The 18,044-nt window shown below is 40.0% G+C and overlaps 1 protein-coding gene across 13 annotated transcripts in view; it reads right to left on the bottom strand.

Moving 5' to 3' along the window:
• Positions 1 to 18,044, bottom strand: part of ALPK1 (alpha kinase 1) — a 119,294-nt gene that overhangs the window by 39,340 nt on the left and 61,910 nt on the right. For 7 of the 13 annotated variants that reach the window (XM_032462031.1, XM_032462025.1, XM_032462050.1 and 4 more), the window contains 2 exons: positions 16,060 to 16,291; positions 11,609 to 11,763 (listed from right to left, as the gene is read on the bottom strand). In XM_032462031.1, coding sequence (XP_032317922.1) covers positions 11,609 to 11,763; positions 16,060 to 16,180 — 276 coding nt within the window. In that variant the 5' untranslated portion in view covers positions 16,181 to 16,291. Of the gene's footprint in view, positions 1 to 11,608; positions 11,764 to 16,059; positions 16,292 to 18,044 lie in introns of those variants that run through there. The other 6 variants (XM_014567786.2, XM_032462036.1, XM_032462083.1 and 3 more) reach the window with 3 other exon arrangements.

The following is an 18,044-nucleotide window of genomic DNA, read 5'->3' as shown; positions in this document are numbered from 1 at the left end:
AGTAGATGTTCAATAAATGAAAACATTATTTTGAGATCGAGTTGAGGGTAGATCTGTGGAATCAATCCCTGAGATCTCAGATTTTAAACAAAGTTCAAAGAGTTCACACCAAGGTTTACCAGTGAGCAAGAAATTAAGCTTTACTAACATTTAAAAAAGTGGGTAGATCCCAGCCCCTTACTTTGCTTACATATATGTCAGATGGTTACTCACGAGGAATTCTTCATCTTGGAGAGGCTGATGATGAGAACTCACCCACTGAACTGTTTTTAGCTTATTGTATTGTAGTTTATTTATAACTGGTAAAGTAGATTTACAGATTATGTTAACATAAATCATAGATACTTTAGAGTAATCTATAATGAGAGGGAGAAAGACTAGAAAAATCTCAAGGCAAAGATTTTAAAGAATGGTCAAATGTGAAGAGTTTGGACATTTTTCTTTTATAAACAGACAAACGCTAGCTTTGTGCTTTGGAAGCACTGTAGTCAACAATGTTCGTCTGAGGTACCGTTATTACTAATTGAAACAGACAAGTTCTCCAAATTTACCAGCCTTTTCTGTGATAAGTGGCTAACAACAGTATGTTATGTAATAGGTATTCTGAAAGCAGTTTCCAGATAATGAGGCTGAGGGTGTTTTCATCATTGTGATTTTCATACTAAAAATGAAGTATCACATACGGAAAAAACCTCACACAAATGGGAAATTTTCAACCTGTTTAAAAATCTTCCAAATGAAGAGTTTGAATGGGTTTTGACATCCTTTGTTAAAATATAATGTCTTCTGATTACCTTGCAGAAAAACACAATTGACACTAAGGAAAGTGGAAATTTGCAAGCTGAATTTCAACAAACAATTTTTCATAATTGGTGGATGAACTGAGATATGAGTAGCATGAATTAGGAATCACAGTCTACCTCTTTTATTTGGATCTGCATCCCTTTGAGACATAATGTTTTTCAACTGTTACAATCATTGGAACTAAGTACTGAAATAAACTATGCTAGCCATATCTTCAAGGCACAGTGCTAAGCCAAGATTTTAAAAAATAATTAAATGTATTCAATCACAACTTTAACAGGAACAAAAAGGTTCTTGTGCCAATAATGTAGTTTAAGAATTATTTTTAAATATTCATTTTTTTTGTTTTGTTCTTCTTAAATTTTTATCCCATAGAAATATATAACATAGTAATGCATAGCACATGTAAATAAATAAATAAATGTGGATCAGGGTGCCTACTCCAAAGTTTTTACTGATGAGCAATAAAAAAAATTAAAGACAACTGATTCAGAAAAAAATTGATCAATGGGATAATAAAAATCTTTCTTTTGTGTCGCACAAATACACCCAAAAAAGAAAGAACTAATTCCAAATATCTATGAATTTGTTGAGATTAAAAGTTTTTGGATTCTGCCCCCTGAGCAAGTTGGTTTAATAAACAGGGCAGGTGATTCTACATCATGAAAGGATGGTGGCAGGTAGAGGGAGGTGGCACAGAGTGGAGGTCTGGGGTCTTATCCCAGCTTAGCCGCACTTTGTAGTATGGTTTGGGAGCATCTCTCAAGCTCTCTGAGCCAATCACTTCATCTGCAAAACGAGCATAATCCATTCTATCTTGCAGGGTTGTCATCAAGATTATATGTTGTGCTAACATTGTAAATCAACTATACTTCAATAAAAAATAAGAATTTTTAAAAAAAGATTATACGCTGTGAAGGACATATCCTACTGACTCACATGAAATGCCAGTATTTGGTGTTGTTTGACATACAAACACAACACTGTGGTTCAACTGTTTATATTCACAGCGTCAGATACGTGGAGATAGATATTTAGAGAGAATACTGTTCAAGCTCCTTATTTACTTAACATACAAGGTGTGAGAGGTGCTGTTACTCTTACTTCCTGACAGAACTGAATAAACACATCCCCAGGACTGATCTTTTCTGAAAGTCATCTCTGTCTCCTGTCTGCCCAACACCTCAACCTGTTCACTTTCTGCATTTCGAGCTGATTTGCTCTGCCCACTTGTCTTAGTTGGATCAGTTCCTCCAAGACTTGGCTCAGCTTCTAGGTCTCATTATGGGAGACATGAAATCCATGCCATAGGGTTAGTCCTCATCAAAGGGATAACTCTCATGCCTGATTCTGTGGCAACCAAAGTTTCACTGGTAGAATTTTAATGACAAGTCACCATTTTAATTTATCTTCCATTGAAACTGGAAAGTACTGTATTGAAAGGGGTAGCTTTTTGGCACAGTTTTAGAGCAGGGTTTAAATCCTTGGTGATTTTAATCATACTCTCTTAAAGTCTGAACACACATAGGCCTTGGGGCTAATATTTATCCTCCGAAGGCTCCATTCTCTTGGTGCCTAATTTTCACTTATTAAATGAAATTTATTTTTGGTGGATCTGAACCTTTTGTCTGGTTTATTTTCAAAATAAGAACTATAACGTTTAGTAGAGGAAACTAAAGTTTTAAATATTGATGATTGGAAATTACAACATTTCTGTCTTAATTGCGCTCTGAGTAAAAAAGTCAAATCACATTAACAGAGAGGGCAGAGGGCAGTTACAGGGCAGCAGAGAGGATAGGAATGCACCAGGCAAAGGCTGCCCCAGTCCTCCAACAGCCCGGTGTGAAGGACGGACATGTGTAGACAGGGAGGACATGCCAGGCTCAGGTTAGGATACCTGGGTGCTGTGGTCCTGCCGCTCCCACAGACTGGCTGTGTGATGCACAGCAAGACACTTCTTACTTTCCCTGCGTTTCAGTTTCCCCATCTATCAAATGATGGGCTTGACATAGATGATCTCTAAATTTCCCTCCAGCTTTGGTATTCTATCATTTGATAAAGAAATAACTTCTGTCCATGAATATCAATTTTATATATATATATATGTATATATATATATGAATGTATATTCCATAGGTGTGTGTGCACATGTGTGTGTTAAAATGACCTCCAAAAACTTAACAGGAAAATAATACTTGACTTATAGGAGACCAGCAACTGGGAAAAGAAAAGATTCCAAAACAAGAAGACTGCATTTCGAATCCTCAGTTTATCAGTGAAAAGATGCATGGTCTGAGCATGGTCTATTTAATTAATAGCTTTAGCTTCTCCATTAGAAAATGGGCAGTTCAGTATTTGTCCTTAGTCTCAGAGAAGTGGTGCAGCATAACCCAGCTATCCTCACTTAGGTTTTTGAACATTTGACCCTATTTAGATTTAAGGACCACTGGACAACAGATGCTCTTCTCTTTCTCTCAATCCCCTTTCTTTTATAATGCTAAGAGATGCTTATTGTGGAATCAAGGAAATATAAAGAATAAAAGTAACTACTAATCCCACCACTTAAGTAAAAACGTTCATCCAAATTTATTTGGATTTTATTGTTCAGGATTAGTATTAGGTATTTTTGTAAAATATACATGTTATTGGTTTATACTGCAATTCCCCCACCCTCACCACAAAGATTTAAGCAAGAAAAAACGTCAGATCGCTATTTCAGAAAGATAACTTTGGTTGCAATATGGAAAAAGCCTGGGGAGCCATGGCAGTAATGGGTACTAGTCACCGATCTATTTCTGGGGCTCCTCCTTCAGAGCACATGGTACAACCGTGTTTCCCTGGATCCTTGAAGTGAGGTGTGACTACATGGCTTCTCTAGACCAATGGTCACCTCTGTGCGAAGGTATTTAAGAGCCACTGAGCAAGTTCCAATTTCCCCTTCCCCCTGCCTGGCAACCAGCAAAATTCTAAATGGTAAGTATTCCATCAAGCTGGGTCCCTGAGAGAGTGACAAAAAGCTGAGATTTCTCCCTCTACACCCCATCAGATGGACATGTAGCAATAGGAAGGAACGGATCTTAATTGCTTTAAATCCCTAAGATTTTTTAGTTTGTTTGGATTTTTTTCCACAGCATAACCTTACTATCCTTACTGATACTGGGGACATGACTAGAGATAGGGTGAAGAGTTGGACATACTCCAGGAAAGAGATGATAGGGTCTGAACCAGTATAGTTGCAATAGGGTTGAAGAAAGGAAAATGCATACAAGCAACATTTAAGAAGAAAATTAGTAGGGTTTGATAACCAATGAGATACAAGGGTCAAAAAGGAAGATAAAGATGATTCCTAGGTATTGATTTGTGTAACGGGGTGGTCCATGGTACCATTTAATGAGACTGTAATCACTGGAGGACAAAATCTGATTGGTGGAGGGAGAAGGAGTTGGGAGATGAGTTAAGGTTTGGACCTACTGGACTTGACATATCTGGGACATCCAAATGGAGATGTTTAGTGGACTGTTGTACCATAGGTCAAAACGGAATGAAGTAGGAAGAATGATGCTTTCTCCAGTCTATCTTCTCCAATCATATTTAGAGATGAAATAGCACAGTAGGTACTAGAACCTACTTTTTTTTTCCTTGTAGAAACGATTTTCGTTAAAATGTTCTTTTGAACAAATTCTGCTCTTGACTTTGCCTTCTTCCCTATAGGGGCATAGGACCACATGCTAAGAATCTTGAAGTGATTTGAGAGCTTTCTTGCTTCATCATCTTCCACGTGTGCATAAACAGCTTCCACTCGGTATGTTAGTTTCCTATGGCAGCCACGCAAAGTACCACAAATGAGTGGCTTAAAACATAGAGATGTATTGTTTCAAAGTTCTGGAAGCTGGAAGTCTGAAATCAAAGTGTCACAGAGTCATGCTCTCTCTAAGGTTCCGTGCCTTTCTCTTAGCTTCTGGTATTGTCAGAAATCTTTGCATTCCTTGTCCTATAGCTGCATAATTCGTCTCTGCCTCTGTCATGACATGGCATTCTCCCTGTGCCTTTGTCTTCACATGGCCACCTTCTTATAAGGACACCCGTCAGACTGGATTAAGGGCTCACCCTACTCCAGAATGACCTCATCTTAACTAATTACCTCTGCAATGTCCCTATCTTCAAATAAAGTCATATTCTGAGGCACTGAGGATTAGGACTCCAATATATTTTGGTGGAGGACAAGTCAACCCACAACATTTGGTAAAACTGTGATAACCCTCAAATTTTAATGCCTTTAACAACAAAGTTTTTGTTGTTCATATTTCACATTGGGTACTGTTTGGCTTCAACTCTGAAACTCTGCTCCAGGTACATTGCCCTTTCTAGGATCCAGGCTGAGGAAAGCCCCTTTCTTGTTCATGAGGCAAAGGAAAGTTTCATTTGGGGATGTTTTCAATTGCTGAACTACACAATGGTTTATAAAGCTTCTGCTTGGGACTGACGTATGTCACTTCTAATCACGTTTCACTGGTAAGTCAGGTCATATGGTCAAGTCTATAGGAATAAGAAGAATATGTATTGAGTACCTGCCACATATTAGCTGGTCAATAAATGGGAGGAACCATTCCAACAAGCAGGTTTTTGACAAAGGGTTGCCCTATCTCTTCACTTTGGTAATTTTTCCAAAACAGGAACTAGGTCTTCTATTTCTTTTGCATTTTTCTCAGTGCTCTATATAAAATGCCTGGCACATGCTAACATTCAGTAAAGTTTTGCTGAATGAATGAATAAATATACAGTTTGCATTCACTTTGCTTTTGTATCCTGACAAAAAAGATTTCAGTTATTAAAGCCCTAAAGCACATAGTTAAAGATGAAAACCTCATTTGAGAAAATCAGTTGCTGAACAAATCATAATTTCAAAAGCATGTTTTACTGCTTTTAAATTCTCTATTACTAATATGAAAACTGGTACCTGAGATATATTGTTTTTAAATTAGTTTTTAAGGACATCTTTTTGCCTAGAGCCTATTCATGGAGGAAATTTTATTGTTCCCAGGATAGCATCTCAACCTCTTATCTAGTCCTCACACACTGTATCTTTTCTTTTTTAATTGAAGTAGTTGATTTACTAGGCTGTGTTAGTTTCTGGTGTACAGCATAGTGATTCAGCTATATATATGTATTTTTTTTCATATTCATTTTTATTATAGGTTATTACAAGCTACTGAATATAGTTCCTTGTGCTATACAGTAGGACCTTGTTGTTTATCTACTTTATATATAGTAGTTTGTGTCTGTAAATCCCAAACTCCTAATTTATTGCTCCCCCTCCTTCTCCTTTGGTAATGATAAGTTTGTTCTCTATGTCTATGAGGCTGTTTCTGTTTCATAAATAAATGTTCATTTGTGTCATTTTTTTTAGATTCCACATATAAGTGATATCATATGATATTTATCTTTCTCTGAATGACTTATTTTACTTAGTATGATAATCTCTAGGTCCATCGAAGTTGATGCAGATAGCATTATTTCATTCTTTTTTATGCCTAAGTAGTATTCCATTGTGTATGCATATATACCACATCTTCTTTACCCAATCATCTACCGATGGACAATTAGGTTGCTTCCATGTCTTGGCTATTGTAAATGGTGCTGCTATGGACATTAGGGTGCATGTATCTTTTCAAATTAGAATTTTCTTTAGCTATATGCTTGGGAGTGGGATTGCTTGATCATATGGTAACTCTATTTTTAGTTTTTTAAGGAACCTCCCTAGTGGCTGCACCAATTTACATTCCCACCAATGTTGTAGAAGGATTCCTTTTTCTCCACACCCTCTCTGGCATTTTTTGTCTGTGAACATTTTAATGATGGCTATTCTGACTGGTGCTCATACACAGTATCTTTCTTCAACTTGAAATCTCATTTCCTAATAAATTCACACTTTATCTTTTGCTAAAGACCCTTTCTACCTCTCTGTTCCCAGGTCACTCATACTAGACATTTAAAAAAGCCCTGTAATCTTATAATGAGCAATTCTTATATATTTATTCATGTTTATTTATGTTTTAATTCTTGACTTTTTAACATTCAGGTAGTTCAAAAATAAAAATATCAACAAGTTAAAGGCACCTAGATTATCTAAAGAGACATATTAGAAAAAATAGTCTGAAAGCTAAATTTATCCAACTCTATTCATCCACAAATGCTTTTTAAACCGTATTAGCCTAAGAAATCAACTATTGATTTATTTTTGGTCTCTCTTCAAACCACTGCAAGGTAGCACAGATATTTCCAAAAAAGGTTTGTTGAATAAAGTTTATCAGGTTACCCATTTTCATGGTTGTAAAAGTTTAAAAGGAAATGGAAAAAATACCCTCATTCTGAGCCTGCTTCATCTCCATGTACTGCAGTTAGCCACACTGTAAAGAGTACAATGTATCTCCTTACGGAGGCACTACACTAAATTCTGGTTCCCTACCCCCGACAGAAATGTTGTGGGCTGGGGAGTGGCCAGTCCACCCCAGCATCAGGACCCCCAAATCTGCAGGGAATGCTCAAAACCAGGGTCTATGAAACCATTCTTGGCCTTGCAACCCAGTCTGCTCGCAACTGCTACTGACATGCAAATCCAAACATGCTCTTTATCTCCCTTTCAAAAGTCCTCTTTTCGTATTTTCTTTTAATCATGTAGCAACTGTCCTTTTCAGAAGTGGGAAAGTTACTGAAGAAATCACAGAAGTTGGCAATCACATTGAGGCCGGTGCCTACATTCCCTGGCATCCCACAAGTGAGGATGGTTTGACTCGTTAGAACCCTACTGTGCCTGCCTCAAACCACGCTAAACAGAAGCTAACGCTAAATGCCTTCAATACTTTTTGAAAAAATCCATCAAAGGTTTTGCTGAATGATATTTATAAGGGCCTTACTGTTCTCTTTCAAAAACTGAAATGCCCTTCTCCGACACTTGAAAAAAATTGCTTGCGCTTTTCATCCTTCCCTCTCAGAGTGTAAACATTGTTTTGAGTGAAAGGAGGTGAAGGAGCACTTACTTTCCCTTGAAATTTTATTTTTAAATAAGAGAGGGAGAAAATCCTTTTTCTGACTAATACTAATAATACAGGTCACAGTGTCAGGCGATATACAATTAAATGGAAAACAAAACACATTCCCCCTCTTTTTCCCACAGTACAATGGCGCTGGAATATAAATTACCGATGAAGATGAAATAATACTTCAAAGCTTGTAGGGCAGGGCAGGGCAGTGTTTATAAAGTATTTTCTATGGCATGATGAGACATTAAAGATGATGGTAACCCATGGACTTGGGGGTGTTACTGAATAGTCTAAAACTAGCATGAGGTTGGATTTTAGGTCCTTGTAGCCTGTGACCCTGTGATATGCTTTGTTTCGCAAGGGCAGCTGCAGTTATCAACAGATGTTTCAGCAATAAATAATTGGTATCATCTCGGAAAAGACCCATCTACCTGGGGAGAGGGCATAATACCAAAAACACTGCCCAGCTATTACAGCCACATTAATCTCCCATCTCTCCAGGTTTCTTGGGGAGCGTACTGCAGGTGTTTTTTCTGGGAGAGAGCGGACAAACTCTCTCAAGTCAGCAAGCTTTGTGTGGAATGTAAAGGAGGTTGGCCCCTGCCATAAATTTCTGTCTGTGGCCACACACCAAAGGAGAAAAGATCGGGGGTGGGGAGTGTTGGGGGGGATGGGGAAGGAGGAGAGGGGAGGAGTGGAGAGGGAGGAAACGGGGGAGGCTGTGGAGAACAGAAAGCAAAGCACAAAGCACAGATGATTTTTCTTGGTTAAGCCTAAGAGAGTAATTAAAAATGACTCTTAATTTTTACCAAATCAGGCACTCAGCACAATTCTATGCTTAACTTTGCTCTAATAGTGGAATTTACTTAAAGACAGTGTTTACACTCCAAGTGCAATGATAATTTTTTAAATGGAGGGGAAACTTTTTATGGGAAGGATTCATTTCAAGATAAAACAAATCATAGAAATTTAGGTCCATGAAAAAAAACTGTAAGAAGAGATAAGGGAAAAGACAAACTCAGCAGCCTTTAACTATTTTTTATGTGGGAACAGAATCTCACAGTTGATGATTAAAACATGGCCATTCAGCTTCAGGAAAGTATAATATTGAAACCAGTGTATAATGGGACAAAAACAAATCATGGAATTTCCTCAAGGTACTTTGGACAAGCTAAGGTATTACAAGGAACATGAGTTCACAGGGCACTATGGTTCTCCGTGTTTACAAAACAGAGTGGTTTAGCAATTGTGCACTTGGGGTCTGACACAATAGGAAAGCATTCTAAGAGTCTTTAGGAGGTGTGGTTGCTTAATTTATAGCTTGCTGGGTAAGCTAAAGAAAATGATGCCCAGAGTTCAAAAAGCTCCCAGGTTAAACACATTAGGGGCTTAAAGCAGTCTAATGGATGGATTCTTAGAGCTGAGTAATCTTGGGAGCTGGGCACAAATTTCTTAAATTCTCTGTGCCTCTATTTCCCCCTAATTGTGACTCCTGTGCATTATAGAAGGAACAATGAATGGCCTCCTGAAACAGTCTAACAAACTATGAACAGTTTGTCTCTCAACTCACATTAACTCCCAAACACAGCAAGACTTGGAGTTTTTAAAACACCATTTTCACCTTTTCAGCCAGTATCACTATCGTCTTTGAATGCAGTGAAGGGGATCTGGTGATTAGGGGGTGGAATCAAAGGAGTAAAACTCTGGTTATAGGGATGGGCTGCATCTCCGTATCTCAGCCTGCGTTGGAAATTCAGAGGAACTTTCTAAGCCCCAAAGGTCAAAGCAGAGGTCACCCCCTCTGTGAAGCTATCCTGCTCTCATCTTCCTTGGACGCTATATAAAGTTCTTACATGCCACTGGCCGAACATCACAGGGCTTTCCAAGCACTTCTCCACTCCTACCCTTGTTCATGCTCTCTGCCTTTCCCCATCAATCTCACCCTCCTCTTTTACAGCAGTGGTTCTCAAACTCTAACACGCATCAGAATTGTCTGGAGGGCTGCGTAATGCTGACTCCTAGACCCTCAGCCTCAGAGTTCTTGATCTGGTAAAACTAGCGTAGGGCTTAGGAATCTGAATTTCCAACAAGTTTCCAGGTAGTGCCAGTGCTGTTGTTGGGAGAGCTGACTTAAGCACCACTGTTTTAGAGCTGCACTGTCCAATAAAATAGTAGCCCTAGTCACATGTGGCTCTTTGTACAGAAGTTCATTTTAAAAATTAGATAAAACTAAAAATTCAGTTCTTCAATCATTCTGGTCACATTTCAGGTCCTCAAGAGCCACATGTGGCCAGGGCCTAACGTACTGAGATGTAGAACATTAAAGCTCTAGTGGAAGCCTACCGCTCACGTTGGAGTGAGCAAGTCTCACAGCTTCTCCCTGTGCTTTCAAGGTCAGCCCCGGGGGCTTCCTGGGGGAGAGACTGGAATGGGATGGAGGAAAGGGCATGAGTCACAGCCCTGTCACTCACTTGTCTGTTGCCCTGGGCGAGTTAATCTCCCTGCACCTTAATTTCCTCACCTGCAAAATGGGGATGATAACAGTAATAATCACTGGAGCACTATTTTGAGAATTAAATGAGATGCCGCATGTGCAAGCATTCTGTAAACCCTAGCGTGTTATACACATTATAGTTTTTGGTCCATTCCACTCTCCACTAATAATAAGCACACTTATTTAAAACCCCTGGCTCACCACTGGATTTGTTTTTCTTCTTTGCCTGTTGTCCTTAGTCTGCTTAACCCAGTCTGCTTATTTTCTTGCAGGGTTGGTGGGGAAGGAGGGGTGGTGGTTACTGTTTCTATTAAGTCTCCAATGATGCTGTTATGTGTGCATAGATCAGGTGGTCTTCCCTGGATTTTTGTTTTGATAGACAAAGACTAAGTCTATATGTTTATTTTGGGGATGATCCCAAAACACATTCCCATGTAAACTGATAAAAGAAAATTCTTAGGATACTGTGATTGCTTGTAATGCCTGGTCTCCAGACAAATGTATATATTTTAGATGAGAAAAAAAAACACAAGCTGATAGACTCTCTTCTTTGCTAATCATCTAAGAGAACGTGGGGGGGGGGAATGCTACCAAAAAGGAAAATGGCACTCCTAGTAGCACCCCCAGAACTTAAGCCTGAAATCTGAGCTCAGATCTGAGTTCATGTGTTATTCTTGAGGCTCTCTCCTATCTGGAGTGGAGGTACCCATTCGATTAATTTCCAATACAAGAGTTGAGGAATAAGCCAACTCATGTCAATGACTTTGACTTGATACTTTCTAAGCAGCCTGAATCACAGTGAGATAAAGGAACAAACAGGATTCTAGGCAGGGCTCAGGGAAGGGACATGTCAGACTCCAATAACTTAGACAGAGAGTCACATTGATGTAATAGTGGTGAATTAATTTTTTTAATCTGCCTCACTTTAAGAAAGTAGCATGTCAAAAGAAAAATGCTATAAGGCAGGGTGGAATCAAAACTACTGCTTCTGGCCCACCAAAGATATGCAAATATTTCAGCATGACAGGTTCTCATTGGGCCCACTGACCACCCTTCTTCACTTTTGCTTGATTTGGTTTTCCAACAGAGGGTCTTACGGGCAAGCGGAGCTTTCCTAAAAGCTTTTCCCCCCACATTACTCAGTCTGGCAGAGCTGGCCATAAAGGTAATGGCTGTCTATGCTTCAGAGAAATTTAATCTATTAGACCACTTAGAGGCTAAATGCCTCACTTAGGGGTGTCAGAGGAACAGGTGGTGTGGCTCTTCCTACCAGTAACTGCTGCAACCCGGCGCCAATCACATCCTGCAGATTTGTTTTGTCCTCTGGGCCCACGGCTTGTTTGTACTGCCACTTTTCAGGCACGAAGGGCCACTTCATTTCCTTTGCCTCCTGGATCAGGGTTCTTAACTCCCTGGGGAGTGAAGCTGAAAAGGTCAGAGTTCAGGTAAGGAAATTGCAGTCAAAGAAAAGGCTGTTGAGTTACCAATGTTATGATGAAGCACCTCAGTGGCAAACTTTTTTCCCCCCTACCTCTTGCTGGCTGGTCTGAGAGCAAAAAGCTATCTGTCAGGGGTGGCCCTGCACTACTTTGCCCTACAGGTAAATTGGGGTAGTCAGGCATTAAGGAAGGTTTTTAGCAGGAAGTAAAGCACTTCAGTGACTATCTCTGCATGAAGAATCAGAGAAAGGAATGAAGGAAATATTCTCCCTGTAAAATGAGAAAGGGACTGAGGTGGAATGGCATTTGGGGCTTGTGGCAGCTGGTAATGCAGAGAATCAATTTGTACAAATTCTTATTTACTTCTCTAAGACATCACCTCACCTCTGACTTTCACTGTGGACTACATTTGAATATAGACAATGAATATAAAAACCCCACATCAATTTATTATGAAATGGCCTTGTTTCACAGTAGGAGATACAGTTAATCTCCTAATGGACACCAAACCTAATTATAGTTGTCAACAGTCTCCTACCCAAACTTAGGAAACCCCAAAAGCTCTGGAAACTAGAAGGTTTTTTCTTAAGCTTGACACCCAAACCAGACTTGAATTGACTAAAGGCTATTTATAATCTTGTTTATCCTGCTTGGTGAGATTAGTCAGAGTTTTGCTCTAAAAATTTTAATCTTTGATTGTAGATGCTGCCCCCAGCTTCCGCTGGAGTGCTAATAAACAGATAGTATATGCACCACACTACTCTTTCTAATATTTGAAAAAATCCTGAATTCTGAAGCACATGTGACCCCTACGTCTGTGAATAAGGGGTCACAGACCTGTATGTATGACTGCCAGCTATAAATCTCTAGGTGCTTGGTTTGCAGACATCTCAGACTCAACACATCTAAAACTGAACTCATCACCTTTTCTCTATATATGTGTTTCTCTCTCTATGTTCTATTTTGATAAATGCTACTACCATTCACTGAGTCACCCAAGTCGGAAACCCAGAAGTTTTTCTCCCTCGTCCTCACCGAATCTAACTAGTTATCAAATTCTGTGAATCCTAAGATGAATCTTCTCCTTTTAATTATCAGTAATTCTTGTTTGAATCATTGTTTCCTATCTTGCCCCATCCACTTCATCTTCTGCATTGTTGATCCCCAGTTTGCTAAAAACAAGATGGACCAGGCCATTGCTCTACACAAAATTCTTTGCTCCTTTTGCACATCCTGTCCTCCCTGTTTGCACTGCCCTCCCTCCATTGCTTCATGGCCAAGTTCAGGCCCACTGACTTCATTTCAGCATTCGATGCAAACTCTGCCACTTCTCATCAGCCTGCCATGATCTCCCAGTGAATTGAGATGCCCCTTGTAAGTGCTCTCAAACCCACAGGTGCCTGCTCCTTTCAGTGTTCACGCCACTGCTCTCTAGCCACATCTGCCCTCTCATTGTGCTGTGGACTGCCAGTTCCCTGAAGACAGGCATCATGTCTTACCACTTCTGTAAAACACACAATGATATTAAAAGAAGGATCAGTCTTATGTTTACATGAGACATGCTAAATAGGACAAAAGAGGTGTGACAGAAAGAGTAGAAAAAGAAGAGAAGGAAGGAAATGTAAATCTGTCTTGGTTCCTAATGCCTTTTTATGTCCTTGCCACCAACTGGACAAACGTAAAAAAGTCTCCCAATGGGGAAGGACTGCTTGGCATTGAGAGGCTAATGCATGGGCCATGCCAGTGAATGATCTGAACTGACGACTAAGGATGACTTACAAATATCACACTGAAAACACTGCCCCACTCTCATCCACCACCCCATTCAGCAACCCAGAACTCCTGTCCACCCACTGTATGACAACACCGCCCCAACAAAGGCACAACCACGGGGTTGGAGACCTACGTGGTCACAATCTCCTCCTACCACCATTGACATAATTTTGACCTCTGAAAACATTTCCAATATATATGTAGAGAAAACTTCTGAAATGATATTTCTAAATAGTCACAAATAGGATGACTATTCAGTTCTGTTTGCTTAGGGCAGTCTTATGTAGTCATAGTGTACTTATCAACAGCACTCTTCTTCACTTTCAGAAGTAGTCCAGCGTGACTGATAAATTATTTGGACACTCTGTCCATGAGTGTCAAGCTCAGGAATCAAAGGAGTAGTTAAATGAGAAGAGAAATGTGACTTCTGGTTTCAGAGAATTTCTTTATGTTTTGGCACTGAAAAGCTTTAAATATTTTCAAAATTTCTTCATGATGATGGAGAAAAATCTGTATTTTACACAACATTTTTGCCTCTTTGTACCACCCTTTTCCTACAGATCATGCCACAGCGTGGGAAGTCCTGAAATGTAAGATGCATCTGAAATACGTTTTAAAAATGTATCTCTGTTTAGATTTCAGTTCCTTCTCTATCTCGTCTCAGGGGAGTTGCTTGGGCTAGTCACCCATGCTGACTAGGACAACTTCTGAGGGAAAAGGATGGGGCTGAGAGGAGGAGGGAAAAGGATAAAAACCACAGTGTTCATGTTCGAGTCTGCTGGCTGGCCCTGTCGCCTTAAGTGACCCTGTACTAATGCCTTTCTCTTGGAGAACATGCGGGTGACGACATCGGTGGTGGTGGCGGCCCAACCCGCAAGCTAGAGCTTCTCTGAAACCATCTGCCGAGGGACAGCTCTGCGTTCAGACTGCATCCAGCCTCACCAGTGGCGCTCGAGTGGGCCGTGGCACTCGAGTGGGCCTTGCAGCAGGCAGTGGTGATGGGCAAATGCTGAGTCTGTCAATGGCTGAGCACAGCGTTCCTCCCTAACTGGTTTATAGGATTCAGCCATCTCCAGCAGTCAGCGCCTGATGGAGCAGTAGCCTCCTCCTCCTCTCTGATCACTCACTTCCCAAGCAGCTTACCTGAAGGGCCATGGCTAATGCAGTGATTTTGCAGTTGTGATTTACCTTATCTGGAACTAAACTGATTATTTCTCCTATTCTGTGCTACTTGGGGAGAAAAAGAAAAAGCAAATGCTTCCCAAGTGGGGGCTCAGAGTCTTTACTAGGGAGAACACAAAGCTTAAAGGAATTTAGGCTGAAGAGACAAGGGACACGATGTAGTAAAAGGACAAGAAAAAAACTTCAGGAGAAATAACAGAACACAACACACTGCCCCCGGGGAGAACTAGGACCAGCACTGGAGCGAGCAAGGTCACACACTGATGTATCTGACTAGTAAAGAAGGAAAACACAAACTAAGGTTGTGAAGCAACTAGATATGGGGTATTTTATCTTGAAAAGAGTACGGATGACAGGCTACAAAAAATTAGACTCCTAAAGGCACCTAAATGTTCCCCTGTAAAAATGTATGTGCCTATGTACAAGAAGACAGGGGAAAGACTCTCCCAGAACTTTTCCCCATTACATAATCAACAACAAAAGAGATGGGGACTGTGCATTTTATACAGGAATCTTATTTCTGTAAGGGATAGCAAATCACTAAAAATAGAAAAATATTAAAAGCACATAAAAAGGACACACTGATAGAAATGAAGGAAAATTATTTGAATGCTAAAAAGAAATCTAAGGGAAGAAGGTTGCCTCTCCAAAACTGGCTAAAGAAGAAATGAGAATTGCTTTAACCTTCTAACTTTCTAGACTTTGTGATTGAAAACTTCCCAGTGACTCACCTAAAACTGTCAATGGCACAAGCTATGAATGAGCAAAAAAGCCGAATTCTTACACCCTGATAATGATACATTAAGTATTTATCAGTATTAGTGGATTTATTTTACAAATGGCATGTAAATACAACATGAGAAATATACTGATGATCAAAACAGAGAGATGGGACTGATGAGATGACATATTTGTGGAAACTGTGGAAGTCTGTGGAAACTGATAAAGCACAAAAGCCTAGTTTGAAAAAAAAGTAGGTGCCACCATTCAGAAGTGGCTTCAATTTTTTAATAATTGAAATTTACGTGCACCAGCCCACTTGGACCCTTTGTTCTTCTTGAACTAAACTGTTTCTTGTAGCCTCATGTTTACTGAAGCTTAAAATTAGAACTGACAGCAATTCACTGCAACAAAGTGGGCTTCCTCCCTGGCCCGTCCGCCCGCAGCCCATGTCCCATTCATGCCCTAGAAATCCACTCATTTCTCGGTGGTCATCTGCCAAGAGAAGAAAAATAGGGCAGAGATGAGAACGTGCCGTTCAGACAGGGGAGAGGAGAGCAAACCTGCTGCTCCCCACTCCCCCCAGCGCCTCCCATTGGGATCTCACCTCTGCACTGCTGGTCCTCCCTCTTGTCCTCCTCCGACACATCTGACGCCTCCAACAAGAGCTGGTCCAGCACTTGCTTGCACTCTTGTAGTAGTGCAGCTACAGCTTTTTGATTATTCATGATGATTACCCTCCCTTGATGATGAGTCAAGTGTCCCTGCGTCTACGGTGATCAATTACCTAGGAGAAGACATCGATTCTCAATAAAAGAGCCCCTTCAAGGCTGAGGTACCTGGTGAACAAAAGAGGGGGAAAGATGATTAACTGAAGCATCATCAATTATCTGTAAGACTCAAGCAGGGAGGGATAATAGAGCAAACGCATGAAAATACATGACAGCCCCCGAGGACTTTATTAGGGGAGTGTGTGAAATTACTGCAGGGCCTGCTCTGGATGGGCAGCACCTCGAAGGCATCAGAGAGCAGAAGGGAGAGGGTCCTGCTGCGGACCCCAGTCACCCACAGTGAAGTCAGCGAAGTCACATGGAGCCAAATGAAATGAATATATCCTATGATTTATATATTTTCTGCATACTTCACATCAGTGCCTCTGGATCCCAGCAGCACCACACTTTCTGCCTCTCTGGAAGTCTACAGGAAGCATCTGGCTAACAGTTCTAATATTCAGACAGAAGCACATGGTAATATGAAGTTTACCACTCTCATAATCCACTGCTGATTTCCCCTGTGCAGTATTCCTTATGGTATTTAGCATCATATAATTTGGACCAAAATAGGCAATGACAGATGCCAAATTTAAAGCTCTTCACTGCCAGGCATACTGCCAAATAAAATAGAGAAATGACATCCCAGAAAACCCAATTTCCTAGATCTATCATACGGATGGATCTATTATATGGATGAATGGATCTACTTAGATCCCATTTAACATATATACAGTTGAGAGATTTCTTATGTAAATACGAGTATATTATAATGAACTACTGCAGTATAGGTAATTTCAAGAACATAATAACTCACTGACAGTACAAAAATGCCTGACAAATAAATACCAGAAAGTCACCTGATTAACAAATCTTTCTGTTTGTTTTCCTTCTATTAAAGAATGTACATTGTAAACAAAACAAAGGAAGTTATTCTCTTTCTGAGTTTGCCAGAATAGACAGTGGACCTGCGTCTGGGGACACTCTTGTAGGGAATCTTATCACCAAAGCAAGAGAATCTGAAAAGGATTCAAGTACAACAGACATACGGATGACTCTTCTCCTTCTGTCTCCTAGCAGATCCATGCAACACAATAACTGACTGCTTTAGTAATCATCAAAAATACTAAAGCAGTGAATTATTGTGTTGCCTCCTCGCTTTAAGAAGTTTCTTTTAAATTTGAAATAGTAAGAAAGCATTTTTTTCTATCTTTTTTCTATTTTATGACTTAACAGGAACAGAAAATGAAGGATGAGCTAACTGTGTAATCTAAATTTTGTATTTTTGCATGAAAAATACAAAAAAGCCTGTATACTCTCTATGCACACGCACACGCGCCCATATACACACACATAAGAGATACATGACACAGAACTGCCAAAGCAGTTTCATTAAAACAGTCACATATCTGATGATGAGTAACACAAGAAGGGTTCTTCATACAACATTCCTGTTACCTGAAAGAGCATCCACATAGGGAGTTCATGAAGAATCAGTTACTGGAAGCATTTAAACATAAATACAAATTTAATCCTTTTTCTGTTTAAGATGTTTCTAGAAAGTATTCCTGCATGGATTGGGTTGTTGGATGAAATGATTTTCAATCTCCCTTTTAGCTCAAGTGTTTATAAGTCAATATTTTGCAGTACAAGCTGGCCATTAGCTCGTCTTTCTATGAAAACAACTAAACACTATGGGCTGGTCAGAGAGCTAATTAGTGGACTAGAGTGAAAATGAGGCCGTGGAGCAATGATATTCCATTTCCACCATTCCTTGGAAAAGGGAGATGGTGGTTATAATGGGAAGTTAGTATGGAGGTTG

The sequence above is a fragment of the Camelus ferus genome, chromosome 2 (assembly GCF_009834535.1).
Source record: "Camelus ferus isolate YT-003-E chromosome 2, BCGSAC_Cfer_1.0, whole genome shotgun sequence".
NCBI lineage: Eukaryota > Metazoa > Chordata > Mammalia > Artiodactyla > Camelidae > Camelus > Camelus ferus.
The sequence above is the reverse complement of the archived record's forward strand: the minus strand, read 5'-3'. Positions and strand labels throughout refer to the sequence as shown.